Here is a 15,485-nt window from a genome sequence, read left to right as displayed (position 1 = left end):
TGACACCGCCTCCTTGCTTAACTTAGAGACGTGCGAGTTCTAACCTTTGAATGCTTGATAAATAACCTTCAGGATCAGTTAGAACAAGTTGGTGATATAGTTCTGTGCAGCTTGGATTCCCCAAAATTATCCAAAAAAAAAAAGAACTCATTTGGAGGCAGTGCTTGAGACGCTAATGTGTCCTGGGGTCAACGCTTTGCCTAGCGCCGACGGTGAAAACACTTGCCGTAATCTTCGGGGTACACGCCTCCATAAACGAATTGGCTTGAACGTGTTGCGATCTGCAAAGAATCTTTCATACTGTGCTCTTCCAACGATATTCCGAGCGACAGACAAGCAGTCAGCAATGGTTAATTCTCTCAGCGGCTGCTCCCAGCCCTATTGTCATAATGTGGCAACCTCAAAGAGGTCCTCACACCGACTCATTCTTTCTCACTCCTTCTCCGCCCATTTCTGCATATCCACATGACCCCAACCTTTCCACTTTTCTCAAACGCTGCCTTTTCTTTTTACCGTCGACTTATGTCCCTCCATACTCGAACATCGCCTTTTATTTTCACCGTCGGCTTATGTCCCTCCACACTATACCGTCTGATGAAACTCTGCTCTAGCTCTCCTCATTGGCACACATTCATCTCCATCTAGCTAGACTCGTTTCTCGCAAGCTGCTGGTCCAGTTGGCATTAGTAGAATGTGTGGTTGACGCCTAGCTGCAGTAATAAGGGCATTTTCTCTGACTTTTTCTTGAAGTGTAAATAGTCATTCGGATTGAACTCGAACGTTTGCGTTTTTTTTTCAAGTGGTGTTATTGATATCATGTAAATTCATATGTGAACTCTCTACTCCTTTGTACAGTAGTTGGAACCCCTCCTCTATGGGGGAACTTGGTTTGCAATATGACAAAACTGAACAAAAATAAATAAAAATGCTGTAGAAAATAATCTAAGGGCGCTCAATTCGATTAGTACGAAAGAAATTCGATAACATTCTTCTTTCACTTGCCAATATAGTAAGTTTTGAATATTTGCAATTATATTTATATTCCAATTTTGACTCTATTGCCTTTTACTCGCATTTTTCCCAGTTTCCGGAGCCCTCCACTACGGCGTCTCTCATTGCCTCAGTCGCTTTGGGACGTTAAACCCCATAAACCAAACCAAACCAATCCCGTCATGCCCTTATGGCGGAGCTGAAGTGCCCCTCCAATCGAAGAATAAACACCTAAAGAGTTCAAACGTCACTGTCAGTTTGTTTCTCTCCGACCGGATGTGGAGCGGGGACGAGGTAACCGGGGAGTGGCGTAATGATGTGCCTTGGTGTCTCCCGGTTCCCTCTGCTGCTCGTCGAAGAGGGGGGAGCGTGTGGGCGGTGATCGGGGGATGTAGACCACCTCGGAGCTTCATCTGCCAGCGTGACTTGCGCACGTGTTGGAAGGATTCACAGCGCCTCTGTCGACAACGGATGTTTGTGCGGCCACCGCTGACTGCAGATTTCCATGGCTTGTTTTCCTCTGCCGCGTCTTCTGTTTTGCCTGATGTCGCGTTGAAGCGCTTATGCTGTGCGAGCTGCGCAAAGTTCTCAGCGTCTGTCGTTGCTTTAGCTGTTTGACGGAGCGTAGCACTCCCAGTCTCTTCGTTGTTCTTGGCGAAAGCGACCTTTCTGCCTAATGCCTCAACCTTTTCAATACCACGGCCACGGCTTCAGTATGACAAATAGCAGTTGGGTGCGCAGATAGAACAGATTGTTGATGACGAAGACAACAATATGTAACGCGCAGCTCGGCCTGGACTAGCATGCTAGGCTCATGACCAGGCAGACCTCTCCTTTATTCGTTAAAGTCTCTCTCTTGACTCTTGCGCTGCTCGGCAGGAGACCAGCTAGAACTTATTGGCTAAGAGCTGCGGCGGCGGCCGAGAGATGTGAAGAATCGGAAAGCGAAGCCATTCATTTTCCGCCTGTCTTGGTTCGTCTGCAGCTTGGTGGCCCACTATAGTAAATGTTATTTTTAAGGCGGAAGCCTTTAATGTCCCATCGTTGTAAGCAGCAGTTGTCGACAGAAAATGTCACGCTTTTCAATTGGTGGAAACGTTAGTGACGTCACAGTGCGCGAATTTCAAACGGGGCCAATTGTACTTTGGCTAGTAACCATGCAACCAATTGAAGGGATCGTATAGTGATGCTCCAAGTAAGTGGGACTGAGCTTAGTTAATTGCTTAATTACCCAATTATCCTAATTAGCTTTACTAGTCAGGCCATATAAATAAATAAAACCGATTAAGAAATTGGTCGAGCTCAGGAATCGAACCCCGGTCTTCGGCGTGAGAGACGAGCACGCTATCGACTCCGCCATGCCAGCTCGACGATTTGGAATGAACAAAGGCGCGTCTAGTGAATACGGTGTCTTCACTCACTCTCATCCTCCTCCATTCCCTTCCGGCGAGGTTTAGGTGTGCCCCGACAAATGAGAGACAGATACATTTCCCTTCCTCAAAAACCAATTTACCGACGAGCGAGGCGCAGAACCGAATGGGCGATGGCGTTCTATGGACTCCTTGGCAGCGTTTCAAGACGCTGTCGCGTTCCACTCTTAGGGGACGAAGCTTAACATCTTAATCACACATCAGTGACCACACTTTAGGTAAAAAAAGTGCCCCCCCCTGAATTTTGTGACACAGTTACTGCGTAATTTCCTTTCCTCAAATACAATTTTCATTTTCTTCATTACGGCTCCTCTTTATCTATCTTCTTTCACTCCCACTTCCTCTCTTCCTCTACGGTGCGGTTCAGGTGTCCACCGAGATGACAGAGAATTACTGCGCCATTTCCTTTCCTCAAAAAGCGTTGCGTTCAAAGGGCAAGGCATCGCGCCGAACGGGTGGTGGCGTTCCGTGGTCTCCCTGGCAGCGCTACAACGCGCTGTCGCGTTCCACTCCTAAAGGCGAAGCTTAAGCGTCATTAATTAGCAGTTAATTAGTATTCAGGCATTAATCAGTAATAACCATTAATTAGTGATTTGTCATCACTTAGTAGTTAGTACTCAATTACATGTGACGCCACCAGTGCCACAGAAACAGCGAAGGTGGTGCGGAAAACGCTTCCGCCTCTACCCACTTTAGACAGTCAAAGTGCCCCCTGAATTTTTTACCTTCTGCCAGTGTGACAGAAAGTTTAAGTATCTCTAATAAGTCGCTGCGTTGCTTTTCTAATGGCCATTAATTTGGGTAACAGGATTTGTCATGAATTCTGGACACAAGCACAAAACTCAAAGAGTAAAAGGCTGTAGTCGGTGCACGCGAACCGAAAATACTCCACTCAAAAAGGAGAAAACATTTAATACATGCGGCACCTAGATTGAGCAGTACATATCAGGTCTGCGCCTTGCACATACGTAGCGGAAACTTCCATGGGATTCTTATCTTGCCAGAGTCAGCCCCAGCCACGAATTTCGATGGCGTCTTTGTTCCGTGTATACGTCACAGACATAGCAGGGTTGGCTAACACAATAAAAAGAGCTCCCCGAAGTTTGATGTAATCGCTTTTTCCCTGGCAGTATTGGAAAGTCAGCCCCGGCTTCTCCCCCAAGCCCCGCGTTCTGCTCGGCTTTTCTTTTAACATTTTCAGCATGGTGTGCCGGCGGTTTTTCTTTCTTAAGGCGGAAGCCTTTAATGTCTCATCGTTGTAAGCAGCAGTCGTCGACAGAAAATGTCACGCTTTTCAATTGGTGGAAACGGTCGTGACGTCACAGTGCGCGAATTTCAAACGGGGCCAATTGTACTTTGGCTAGTAACCATGCAACCAATTGAAGGGATCGTATAGTGATGCTCCAAGTAAGTGGGTCTGAGCTTAGTTAATTGCTTAATTACCCAATTAGCCTAATTAGCTTTACTAGTCAGGCCATATAAATAAATAAAACCGATTAAGAAATTGGTCGAGCTCAGGAATCGAACCCCGGTCTTCGGCGTGAGAGACGAGCATGCTATCCACTCCGCCATGCCAGCTCGATGGTTTGGAATGAACAAAGGCGCGTCTAGTGAATACGGTGTCTTCACTCACTCTCATCCTCCTCCATTCCCTTCCGGCGAGGTTTAGGTGTCCACCGACAAATCAGAAACAGATACATTTCCTTTCCTCAAAGAGCAATTTACCGACGAGCGAGGCGTAGAACCGAATGGGCGATGGCGTTCTATGGACTCCTTGGCAGCGTTGCAAGACGCTGTCGCGTTCCACTCTTAGGGGCGAAGCTTAACATCTTAACCACACATCAGTGACCACACTTGAGGTCAAAAAAGTGCCCCCCTGAATTTTGCGAGACAGTTACTGCGTAATTTCCTTTCCTCAAATACAATTTTCATTTTCTTCATTACGGCTCCTCTTTATCTATCTTCTTTCACTCCCACTTCCTCCCTTCCTCTACGGTGCGGTTCAGGTGTCCACCGAGATGACAGAGAATTACTGCGCCATTTCCTTTCCTCAAAAAGCGTTGCGTTCAAAGGGCAAGGCATCGCGCCGAACGGGTGGTGGCGTTCCGTGGACTCCCTGGCAGCGCTACAACGCGCTGTCGCGTTCCACTCCTAAAGGCGATGCTTAAGCATCATTAATTAGCAGTTAATTAGTATTCAGACATTAATCAGTAATTAACCATTAATTAATGACTTGTCATCACTTAGTAATTAGTACTCAATTATATGTGACGCCACCAGTGCCACAGAAACAGCGAAGGTGGTGCGGAAAACGCTTCCGCCTCTACCCACTTTAGATAGTCAAAGTGCCCCCTGAATTTTTTGTTGTGATTCTTCGGTGTCGGCAGCTTGAAGAGAAGCGATAGGCTCCACGACGGTTTAAAGCGAAATGAAAACTTCCGGTTTGTTTGCTTTCACTGCTTCTTTCGGTTTTTTTTCGCATATGAAGAGCTTGCTACACTAAGAGACACCATATTGGACTCCTACACAATCAAAAAGCGAGCGTCGAATCTTGTTGTCACCTAATTTACGCTGCCGAAAGTGGCCTGCTACGTTTACACGCCATTTAAAATATTCAAAAGCATATCGAGTATCTAAGCATGTTGTGACGAAGACGACGAAGCTGGCAGTTGTCCCGCACGGAGTGCTCGCGCTGGGCCAGCGGTCATTAAATCATCTATCCTCCATCGCTCATCGCGCCTCATTCCTCGGCTGGCTTTCGCGTAACAATATTGAAATAAAAAAATTTACGCTTTTGATGGTCTCTTTGGGAATTAAGACACCACATTGTCCCATACTGTGTAAACAGACGATAAAAGCCACCTGGTTTTTAGTGTTCAGCTTAGGCTAAGGACAAAGCAGCGAGCTAAATCAAGCGTCATCAAGAGGAAGAATTGAGGTTGGGCTGGGCATGTAATGAGAAGGCAGGATATCCGCTGGTCCTTAAGGGTAACGAAGTGGATTCCAAGAGAAGGCAAGCGTAGCAGGGGGCGGCAGAAAGTTAGGCGGGCGGATGAATTTAAGAAGTTTGCGGGGGGTACGGTGGCCGTGGCTGGCAAGAGTACGGGTTAAGTGGAGAGACATGGGAGAGGCCTTTGCCCTGCAGTCGCGCAGTCATCCTGATGATGATGATATATTTGCGTTTGAACCTTTTGAAGTATTTTAGGACGATATACGCCCGAGTTTCGCGAGAATGAAAGCTGTAAGCATTTCACAGTTTAAAAAAAGACCCCAGTTCCAAGGTACTGGATACAGTAGGCTGGCTTCGAACCATAACTCATTCTTTCAAAGTACTTCTCTTCCTACGTTATTTGCCAGGAAAACAAAGCACCTCTCAATGCACATAAATTAAACATTTGGCTTGCTGAAATATACATAGGCATTACCTTTTGGCTGTGTAAATTATGACGGTGTAGCAGCAGTCTTCTGAAAACACACACTGTTGCCACACTAGAAAGTAACACAAGCTGCATAAATAGTTTCTGATGGAACAGCGAAAAACGACGCCACAGGATAGGAGACAGGCGCTGTATGAAAGTCGAGGTTGACAACTTCCTACCGTGGCAGGTGGCAGTTAGATTAATGATTTTTCACTCGGGAAAAGCAACCTGGGGCGCACCAGGTACACCACTGGGAGCACCTGCCATCGTAGTGCAGTGGCGCATCGCTTAACCGATGCACCACTGTGCTAGGAGGGGTATGAGGACTCCCAGGGATCTACGGGTGTAATGTAGAGAATGTCGTCCTGCATATATGGGGATTAACTTACTACGCTATGGCGCCATACCCTTAAGGTGGACCTTAAGGGTCCCATCCAATTTTTTTTCTCCGAAAATGCGAGCGGCGCCTGAATTGGCTAATTTGATTTTCTGGGCGGTCTTTGGTGAGAAAATATCGTCAACAATTGCGTTTGGCGTATAAAATGAAGGGTCCTAATTACGAAAATATCCTGCAGACCGGAAGGCGGTAAATGCGAGCCTAAATAAACCTAAGATGTTCATTCATGTGACCTGTGTTTTACTTCTAAGCGGATTGAGTGACTTACGATGCCTATGAAAAGTGCTCACGGGATCTGTCTGAAATGTTTGACATCACTCAGATTGGTAGTTACCGGTCCAGGATTCCTTCACCACTCTCGAATGCTGAAATTGCTGAGGTGCTGTACTGTTTAGTGCTTTATATTGCTGTATTTAGACAAACTTTTTTCGTGTTCTGTACGGTCGAGTATTAGTTTTCCTTGTATTCGACCCTATTATTCAAATACTCTAATTGTGCATAGAGCACATCCCTGGTCTTTATAATTTCCAGTGTTTCACGCCTCAGATTGCATGAATAATTTCTTTTGGTTCATTAAATAACAGTTATTCTTCGTCTGTACAAAATACGGTGCATTGTAGATGCTGACCTGATCACGAGTACGAGCATATATAGGGGCCGTCGTATTGAAAACCGGGTTATTCACGTGTGCTTTGTCGATTCTTGTACCCAACAGTGTCCAGGTATTGTCATTTGAATCACTGTCATAGTACAGCATCTCATATCCGGAGCATTGTTGGTCCTTTATGTACGGAACCTTGTAGATGACAAACCTGAAACGAAAGAAAGAACGAAAGAGGAAAAATTACAATGTAGCTGATGCAACAACATGTGAAAGCATGCACTTTGAGGCTTGAGCGTTCCTTGTTTCAGGAGACTCTGATACGGTGGTTTAGATCTTGGGCCTTTCCGTTGCGCTCTATGCATGTCATGTGGCTCTTCATTGGACCCTTCTTGCACATTGCGTTTGGAAGCAGATGAAAGTTGATGGACGACGATATCCCAAGCACAGAGCAAAGGCACGGATGGAAGTTGTTGCTCTCCCGTGTGCTGTTTTTTTGCCTTTAGTATGTACAGGTGAATAGCAACCTATTCCTCCCGATTATTGAGCGATCCCCCAGTGTGGGCATGTGCCATCTTTTCAAAGGCTAATAACAACAAAATGGAAGTTGACAGAAACGACGACATACAGAACACAGCGCTAGAGTTGGAAACTTTAACACGCCAAATGTTAGGGTGAAGCGATGGAGTAACCTAATCTGTTTGTGCCCTTTTGTTGTAATCTGTCGAAACGAGAAATCGAGAAAAAACGGATGCGGCGATTGCGTAGTGGTCTAATGCAGCAACGAAAAAAGTGGATCTATTCGCGGCGCTGCGAATTTGAATTCTGTTCGTGGCTTATTCTATTGTTTTATTTCAAACTTCGATACGGTACACCTGCGCCGGCAGACGGCTGATATCCTTTTTTATCCACATGGCATCTATGCTATCGCATATTAAATATCCTTACATGCAGGTAACACAAGTTTTATAAAAAAACTGGCGGTGTCTTAGCTCAATGCTATGCCAGGATATACGAAGCGAAAGACGGTCAGCCGATAGGCCTTCAGGCTAATCCCACCAGTAGAATTCAACAACTCAACTCAACAACACAATGGGCCTTCACTTTTCCTCCGTTTGGCTGCTGTTATTGAACATCACAGGCTCGGACACAGCGGCTAGGCGCTTCTTGCGGTCCGCAGTTTGGCGTCTCCACTGGGCTAGCCATTCTTCGCGCTCTTCGGGCGTCTCAATTGCGTTCTTTCTCCCCCTAACCTCACCAACCCTATGATATCTCCTCTATTATTCTGGAATGAAGATGATTCAGCACCACCACCAACGACGACGAAGCGCTAGCGCCGCCCGTCGGATGCTCGGGCTGGAGTCTCGCTCAGCGTTAGACTTCACATTTTCTTCCCCCGGAATAACTGTGTCCTCTTGGGCGCCAGTTGACTGTGCCTCCAATAGTGATCACCTTCCGATCAGTTTCCAAGTTATGTGCCAGTTGACCTCTCCTAACAGCACACGGCGCACATTAATAAATTACGGCAGTTTTAAAAATGTCCTCAAGGCAGACCTTCGGGAATTATCTCATTCCAACAGTGGAGATAATGCCATCCGCATTTGTTCAATTTTGGATGGAGCTCGTAAAAAAATCGGAGTTCTTGGTTCAGGCACATAAGGGAACATCGCCGTGCCTTTGGTGGAACGCAGAGTGCGCTCGAGATTATAGGCGCCGAAAGGCTGCTTGGAAGGTGGTGGTGGTGAAAACATTTATTAAGAAAGGACAGGAGGTATGCTTAAAATCCTCCACAATCAATGTCCCAAAAACTGGATCGATTATAAGTTCATTGCAACTACGTTTAGGCGCACCGTATCTCGTGCAAAAGAGTTGTACGATACTCAACACTACGAATTCTTTTCAAAATCTGGTAATAGGCGCGCTTTATTCAATTACCTAAAATACACGAAACTAATCTCGTCCACCATGAACGCTATCTCCCTAGTTCAGTCACCGGCTGAACTTGCTCAGTCCCTGGAAGAGATAGGCAGAGGCCTTGAGCGCCGGTTTACGGCTCTTCTTCTTTCTCCTCAGAGATATCTTGCCACTTTGGACGATTTCGAGGAGGTCACCCTCACTGAGCTCTCGAACACTGTATCCCGCCTTCCACCCGCGACCCCTGGCCCTGATGGTGTGACTTCTTCTATGATTCAAATTTTGTTCGAGGAATCTCCCACCGACTTACTGGCACTTATAAATTACTCTCTTAAGGGGCCATGGATTCCAAATGAGGGGCGTCTAGCAAAGATTATCCCGTTGTTTAAAAAGCAGGGAGATGGTTATGTGTTAGACAATATAAGGCCCATTTCTTTAACTTCGAATCCCGTAAAGTTAATTGAGATGTTATTGCATGGTCGAATAATGTCCGTTATTTCAGAGACTGGGTTGTTGAACCCTTGCCTGATAGGTTTCAGGCCAGGATGCTCTATATGGTGTGCCCATACCGATCTGGAGAGCCGCATACAGTTAGCTCGTCGCCGAAACCAATACGCAGCGCTTGTTACTTTAGATGTGTCTAAAGCTTATGATAGCGTTGAGCACAGGACGCTCTTGTAAAGACTACAGGCTGTAGGACTTCCGAGATACTTTGTGGCTTGGGTTGCTGAACTTCTTGCTGACAGGGAATTTTACTGCTTCCAGAACTGTGTTTCATCAAGCAAATTTCGGCAAGCGAGAGGAATGCCCCAAGGGGCGGTCCTCTCCCCTGTACTTTTCAACATCTTACTCAGCAGTATTCCCTGCAGTCCTCACGTGTCCACCTATGTGTATGCTGATGACATCACCTTTTTTGCTTCAGAGAACGACATTTCCTCTCTGTACCAGTCCTTACAGTCCTACCTGAATGTCCTAGACAAATGGTTAGGAGACATTAATCTGTCACTCAATGTCAATAAATGTGCTTTATTGGTTTTTCCGCTCTCTCGCCCAGTTAATATATCTATTGTTTACCGGAACCATGTAATTCCTCAAGTGCAAAGTGTCAAATACCTCGGAGTAATTTATGATCCTTCTCTTTCCTGGGGGGCCCCATATCGAGCAGATCACTGCGAAAGGAGTCCGAGCAGTCGGTATGCTGCGCAGGCTGAGCAGTGTTCGTTCTGGCATGAGAAGGCCCTCACTTCTTATGATTTATAAGATGTACGTCCATCCAGTCTTAGAGTTCGGCTGTGTTTTATTCTCTGGTGCGCCAGCGTATGAACTTCGCCCCTTGATTCTCTTGGAGCGGGAGGCGTTGCGCCTTTGTTTGGGCCTTCCAAAATTTGTGGCGAATTCCGTTTTGTACCTGGAAGTGCGTATTTCATCATTGGCTTCTAGAATTCGGCTCTTAACGGTGAAAACGTTTGTAAAAATGTGCGATTTTTCGCCTCATGCCTCCAATTTGATCTTCCTTCGTCAGCCTCGGCCATTTTTCAACGAAACCTTGTCTCGTTTCCGTAGCCCTCAGATATGTTTTGTGCAATCCCTCCTTGACCCCTTAAACGTCCGCATTTCGGACACCCTTGTGGTTTGCGCCAGCTCTTCATCTATTCAGATTGTCTTCGATGACATCTTTCCAAATCATGCAAAGTTAATGCCTTTTCATTTGCTCAGCGGTTTATTGCAGGATTACCTGCTGTGCTTTAAATCTCATGTGCTTATAGCGACACACGCCTCACAGTGTGAAGAAAAGGCCGGTGTTGTCATTTTCTCCATCTCTCTTGACTGGTCATTCTCACTCCGCTTTCCTAATTACACACCTATTTATTTGACCGAATTTCTAGCAGTAGTCTTGGCGTTGCGCAAATTAAGCAGCTCTTTGTCTTCTGTCATAATTATGACGGATTCATTATCGTTGTGTTCCTCTCTCACCGCGCCTTCAACATCTCAGGCACTTCGGTTACTCAAATGCTTGGTTCCACCCCACGTGTGTTCATTACGGTTGGTCTGGGTGCCTGGGCACAGAGGAATCCATTTGAATGAGGTTGCTGATACCTTGGCGAAGGCTTCTCTTCAAGGCCCAGTCGTATCTGTGCTTTCACCCAGCGCATATATTACGGCGGCCAGGTTTCGCAGGTATATGCTCTTGAAAGAATTCGCAGCATCAGCTCTGAACTCCTTTATTTATTTATTTATTTATTCAAAATACCTTACAGGGCCCAGAAGGGCATTGAGTAAGGGGGGCAAAAACAATGGATTAAGCAAGTAGTAAGAATAAATTAAAAACAACGCGTGATACAATGCAAAAATTAAACACAATTATAAATATACAGGGTAAAACGTACTAAAAGACATACATCACCGCGAGCAACAAAAATTAAATTAGTAGCAAGAATGCATCGCATGTGCCCAATACACATCAAAAGAAAAAGCAGTAGCCATAAAAAAAAAACATACAAATGGCTGAAATTGCACAAGAAACCAAAACTTTGTAAAATACCAACGAGAAGAAAAGGGAACCAAGGACACAGAACAACCTGAAACAAGACACTATGTCGTTAAGGAAAATGTTTGTGCAGTTGGTCTTGAAATGATTGGTGGTTGCCGATAGATGCGATACAGTTGGGAAGATCATTCCAAAGAATAATGGCACGTGGAAGTGCAGATGAATTGAATGCTAAGGTTCTTCCGTAAATGCGTTTAATGCTATACTGATTATGTAGGCGGCGTGAAATGCGTGAAGGCTCTTCGAGGGGCAAGGGAGATGGCCTGGTGCTATGACGATATTTATGAAGTAAGCATAAAAGAGCGATGGAGCGACGAATATGTAATGGTTCGAGAGAGATATCAAGTTTAATCTTAGTGATACTGGACTGGGGGTGGTACTTTTGTGTGATGAAACGAGCGGCTCTATTTTGTACGGATTCAAGCATGTTGATCAGGTAATTTTGATAAGGGGACCACATAGGTGAGGCAAATTCTAGTTGAGGACGCACGATTGTTAAGTAAGCGACTTTTCTCACGTTATTAGGGGCGTTTCGCAAGTTCCGGCGCAGGTACCCGAGTGATCTTGAAGCTTTGGCACAGATGGATCCGGAATTCCGGCATCTCCTTTACCCGTGGTGCAGTAAAGGATGGCGATCACGCAAGCTTGAGGTTTCCTTCACGCGTCTACGTTGTCGCGTGCCTCACTTAAACTTCTACCTTTATAGATCTCGTCTGGCGGTCTCCCCATTGTGCCCGTTCTGCGGAGAACCCGAAACGATAGATCATTTCTTGTTGACCTGCCGCCATTTCTCCTCTTTACGGAGCCGCCTGCTAGAGCATCTGTTGCGACAGCTAGGTCTAAGTCTGTCAGCTGAGGTTGATCCGTCTCTTGGGGCTTCCTTCCTTGGGCACAGCAACTGGAATGTGCCCTCCGCCATGCAAAACTTCCTTACAGACACTAAACGGCTGCCGTCTCAAGCTCTGCTCTTTCTTATCATTCGTATTACTCTGGATCGAAAGCTTTCCGAAACATGGAATATTTAGCCCCGTTCTCTATTTCAGTCACCGATCTCACAGTATTTCTTTAGCTTATTTCAATTACACATCTGAGTTTCCTTCATTTATTTCCTAATTGCTATTTTTATCATTATTATTTTATTTTTTCCCCATCATTATTTTCTTGTTTAACATTTTGTGCACCTATCAGTTGCCGCCTGTGTCTTGGGCAATCCCCCGCAGTGGGTAGGCGCCATTATTTAGAGGACAACAACAACAACTGCCGCTTGTGTGCCGGTCTCCCGCCTCGCTGGTTCTTAGACTACTTGCGCTAGGGTTTTCGTCGCCGGCGCTTTCAACGTGCCAATAAACCGCTCTACAATTCATGTAGTTCCTCGAAAAGCAGTGGCAGTCAACCTTTTTTTTCTTAGCTTTGTGCGCTGCAGTTTATAACGGCGTACACACCGGCCTCAGTTAATCTTAGAACTCCTCTTGGAATCTTAGAATCTTACATCCTGCGTCGAGGAGTAACTAGTGTATTAATGTAAGAAGTATTAATTGAGGCAGCAATGACACAGAGGTACAGCGCTTGCCTCTCGTGGCCTCACTTCGGATCCCGGTGCCACACAATCTCCACTGGATGAAAAAAATATTAAGGCGGAACCCTTTAATGCCTCGTCGTTCTAAGCAGGAGTTGTCGACAGAAATGTCACGCTTTTCAATTGGTCGAAACGGTCGTGACGTCACAGTGCGCGAATTTCAAACGGGGCCAATTGTACTTTGGCTAGTAACCATGCAACGAATTAAAGGGATGGTATAGTGATGCTCCAAGTCAGTGGAACTGAGTTTATTTAATTAGTTAATTAACTGATTAGCCTAATTAACATATCTAGTCAGAGCAGAAACATATATAAAACCGCGTAAGAAACCAGTCCGCCATGCCGGCAATAGGAGTAGGGCTACGGTAGCTACATAGGATCTTGGAAAGTTCTCTCAGGAGATGGCCTGATTAAAATACGCCAAATCACGACTGCACCTCAGCTTCTTGTTAAAAGTGCCGAAAAGGTCATGCTAATCATTAACCTTAAAGTAACCGTGGTAAGTGCAATATGTCGAGAACTCAGGATGCTTTGAAAAAAGAACTGAAGTACCGTGAAACCGGTCGAGCAGAAACTCAATGGGAGAGAAGGAGGGAAAAAAATTTTCCTGACATGGATACGATTAATAAAGCTACCGAGGAATTCTGCCAGACTTCACGACGCTAATGACGAGGGCAGTTAGATGGAAGAATACGATATGCCTCCTGTAACGAAATAGATTATCCATGGAGGATCTAGCCAGGTTATGGAGAACAGTTGCCTTAAAACTGATGTGAAGAAATCTAAACTAACACTCCTTCTCAGATGTTCACAAAAGTTTGTGGTAGGCAGCGAAGCAGTGAAAGTTTGGTTCGGGTTATGGGCTTTAACGTCCCAAAGCGACTAAGGCTATGAGAGACGCCGTAGTGGAGGGCATCGCAGTGAAAGTTGTCATGAGCCATATTTTCTTAGGACTGGTAGTAATCGCGGACCCTGACTACGTGAATGAAATAACAACGCGAATAAGAAGAATCGGTCGACCTGCAATTGTGAAGCACCTTACCATCAATAGCACCAGACCAGTAACCCCCAAGGCAAAAGTATCCAACCGTTCTAACTTACGCGACAGAATCTTGGAAGTTAACGTAAAAGCGCGATGTGATTTGAGCACAGACAGTGAGATGTGTGAAGTGGACTGATAAGTGCAACTTTAAGGAAGAGCAAGAGAGCAGTATGGGTTAGGGAACAAACGAAATGTAATGATGACCTAGTTTAACTAAAGAAAAAATGTGCCTCTGGATGGCATGTGTTGTGATGTCAAGATAACTGATGGACCGTTAGGATAATGAAGCGCATAGCAAGGGAAGTCACCCATAGCAGCGCGCGACAGAAAGTAAGGCGGGCGAATAATATCAGGAAGTTTCGGGAGACATGATGGCCGCAGCTCGCACAGGACAGGCTTAAGTTGAGGGCTATGGTAAAGCCCCATGCCTCACTAAGGAAACAGTTAAGCTGATGATGATGACGACATAAGAGGTTGTGGCCAAGTATTGATCAAAGGCGGTTCTGGTGAGTGGGGTGCGCTATCGGTTCTGTGCTACAGCATGATGCCGTACCGCAGCTCTGCGTACTGAATTCTATCAACACCTTGATTTTTGGTATCCGGTGATAATCTGCTGCCTCATCGTGATTTTAGCCATGAAACTCTTGCATGCGAGAAGGTAGCTCTTTCTCTGAGTGGTCTCTGCACTCAGAATAATACCTTTTCCGGGAGTGAAATCTGGATTTACGGAATTCAAATAGGTAGAAGCTGCAATTTCAGAACTCCAACACATTGTCCAAGTAAAGTGGATTGGGTGCTGTTTGTAAGGGAAGTGATAATCCTGGGAACAGCATCAACCTGAAACTGTACGGTACTCGAACAGAACCGGAAACGAGCCATGAGGCGCGTCCTCTGCGATTTATCAAAGCGTTTCAAAAGCAAGCACTTCGGGCGCTTAAAGCAGTGGCCGTGATATCTACTCTCCCTCTGTCTCATGTGTTTTATGTGCGCTGGAAATATGAGTCATAGAATTACAAACCACTAACTCTCCCAGCTGTCTCCCTTTAGCGCTAAAAGCAGAACTTATATGTCTTGTTCCTCATGATAGCCAAAACTCTAGTGAGGACGCACACATTACAAGTAATGTTCGAACCAAATGAGCGGTTAATATACTCACCAGTCCACATCTTGTCCCGCTTCATTTTTGCATGAAATCGCATGGATCGGTATGGTAGCGGTACTCAAGCATGTCATAACAATGAGAAAGGCTCTGAAGCAGTCAGTGTTTGCCATTGTATCAGCCGCAGAGCTGGCACAAGTGGAATATGCGCCTTTCTCTCATAGGTTCCGTGACAATATATACGCTTTTCATTGCTTTGATGTTTGACATGTTGGCGTATGGCTGAGTCAACACCACTCGTAGACAGCTCCGACGTAAGCTGTCCACTGACACTCGCTGATGTGTGGTCAAGACCTTATCACAAGGTAAGAGCAAAAAGACTGACAGATGAATTTTAATTAACCTCTCCCCAGCCAGCGTAAAAGAAACCAGTGCTTGGGGTCAAAAACTTTGTGACCTCTACCTTCTC

At 45.6% G+C, this 15,485-nt stretch overlaps 1 protein-coding gene across 1 annotated transcript in view; it reads right to left on the bottom strand.

Annotated features, from left to right (window-relative positions):
- The window catches only part of LOC149366850 (cell-death-related nuclease 7-like), a 62,428-nt gene extending 47,239 nt beyond the window's left edge, over window positions 1–15,189 (bottom strand). The window contains exons 1-2 of the mRNA XM_089569518.1: window positions 15,074–15,189; window positions 6,945–7,048 (exon numbers count right to left, since the gene is read on the bottom strand). Of these exons, the coding sequence (XP_089425644.1) occupies window positions 6,945–7,048; window positions 15,074–15,189 (220 nt within the window). The remainder of the gene's footprint in view (window positions 1–6,944; window positions 7,049–15,073) is intronic.
- Window positions 15,190–15,485: the final 296 nt, after the last annotated feature.

Source organism: Amblyomma mixtum, chromosome 1, assembly GCF_055824585.1.
Source record: "Amblyomma mixtum isolate Tamu chromosome 1, ASM5582458v1, whole genome shotgun sequence".
Classification (NCBI taxonomy): Eukaryota; Metazoa; Arthropoda; class Arachnida; order Ixodida; family Ixodidae; genus Amblyomma; species Amblyomma mixtum.
The sequence above is the reverse complement of the archived record's forward strand: the minus strand, read 5'-3'. Positions and strand labels throughout refer to the sequence as shown.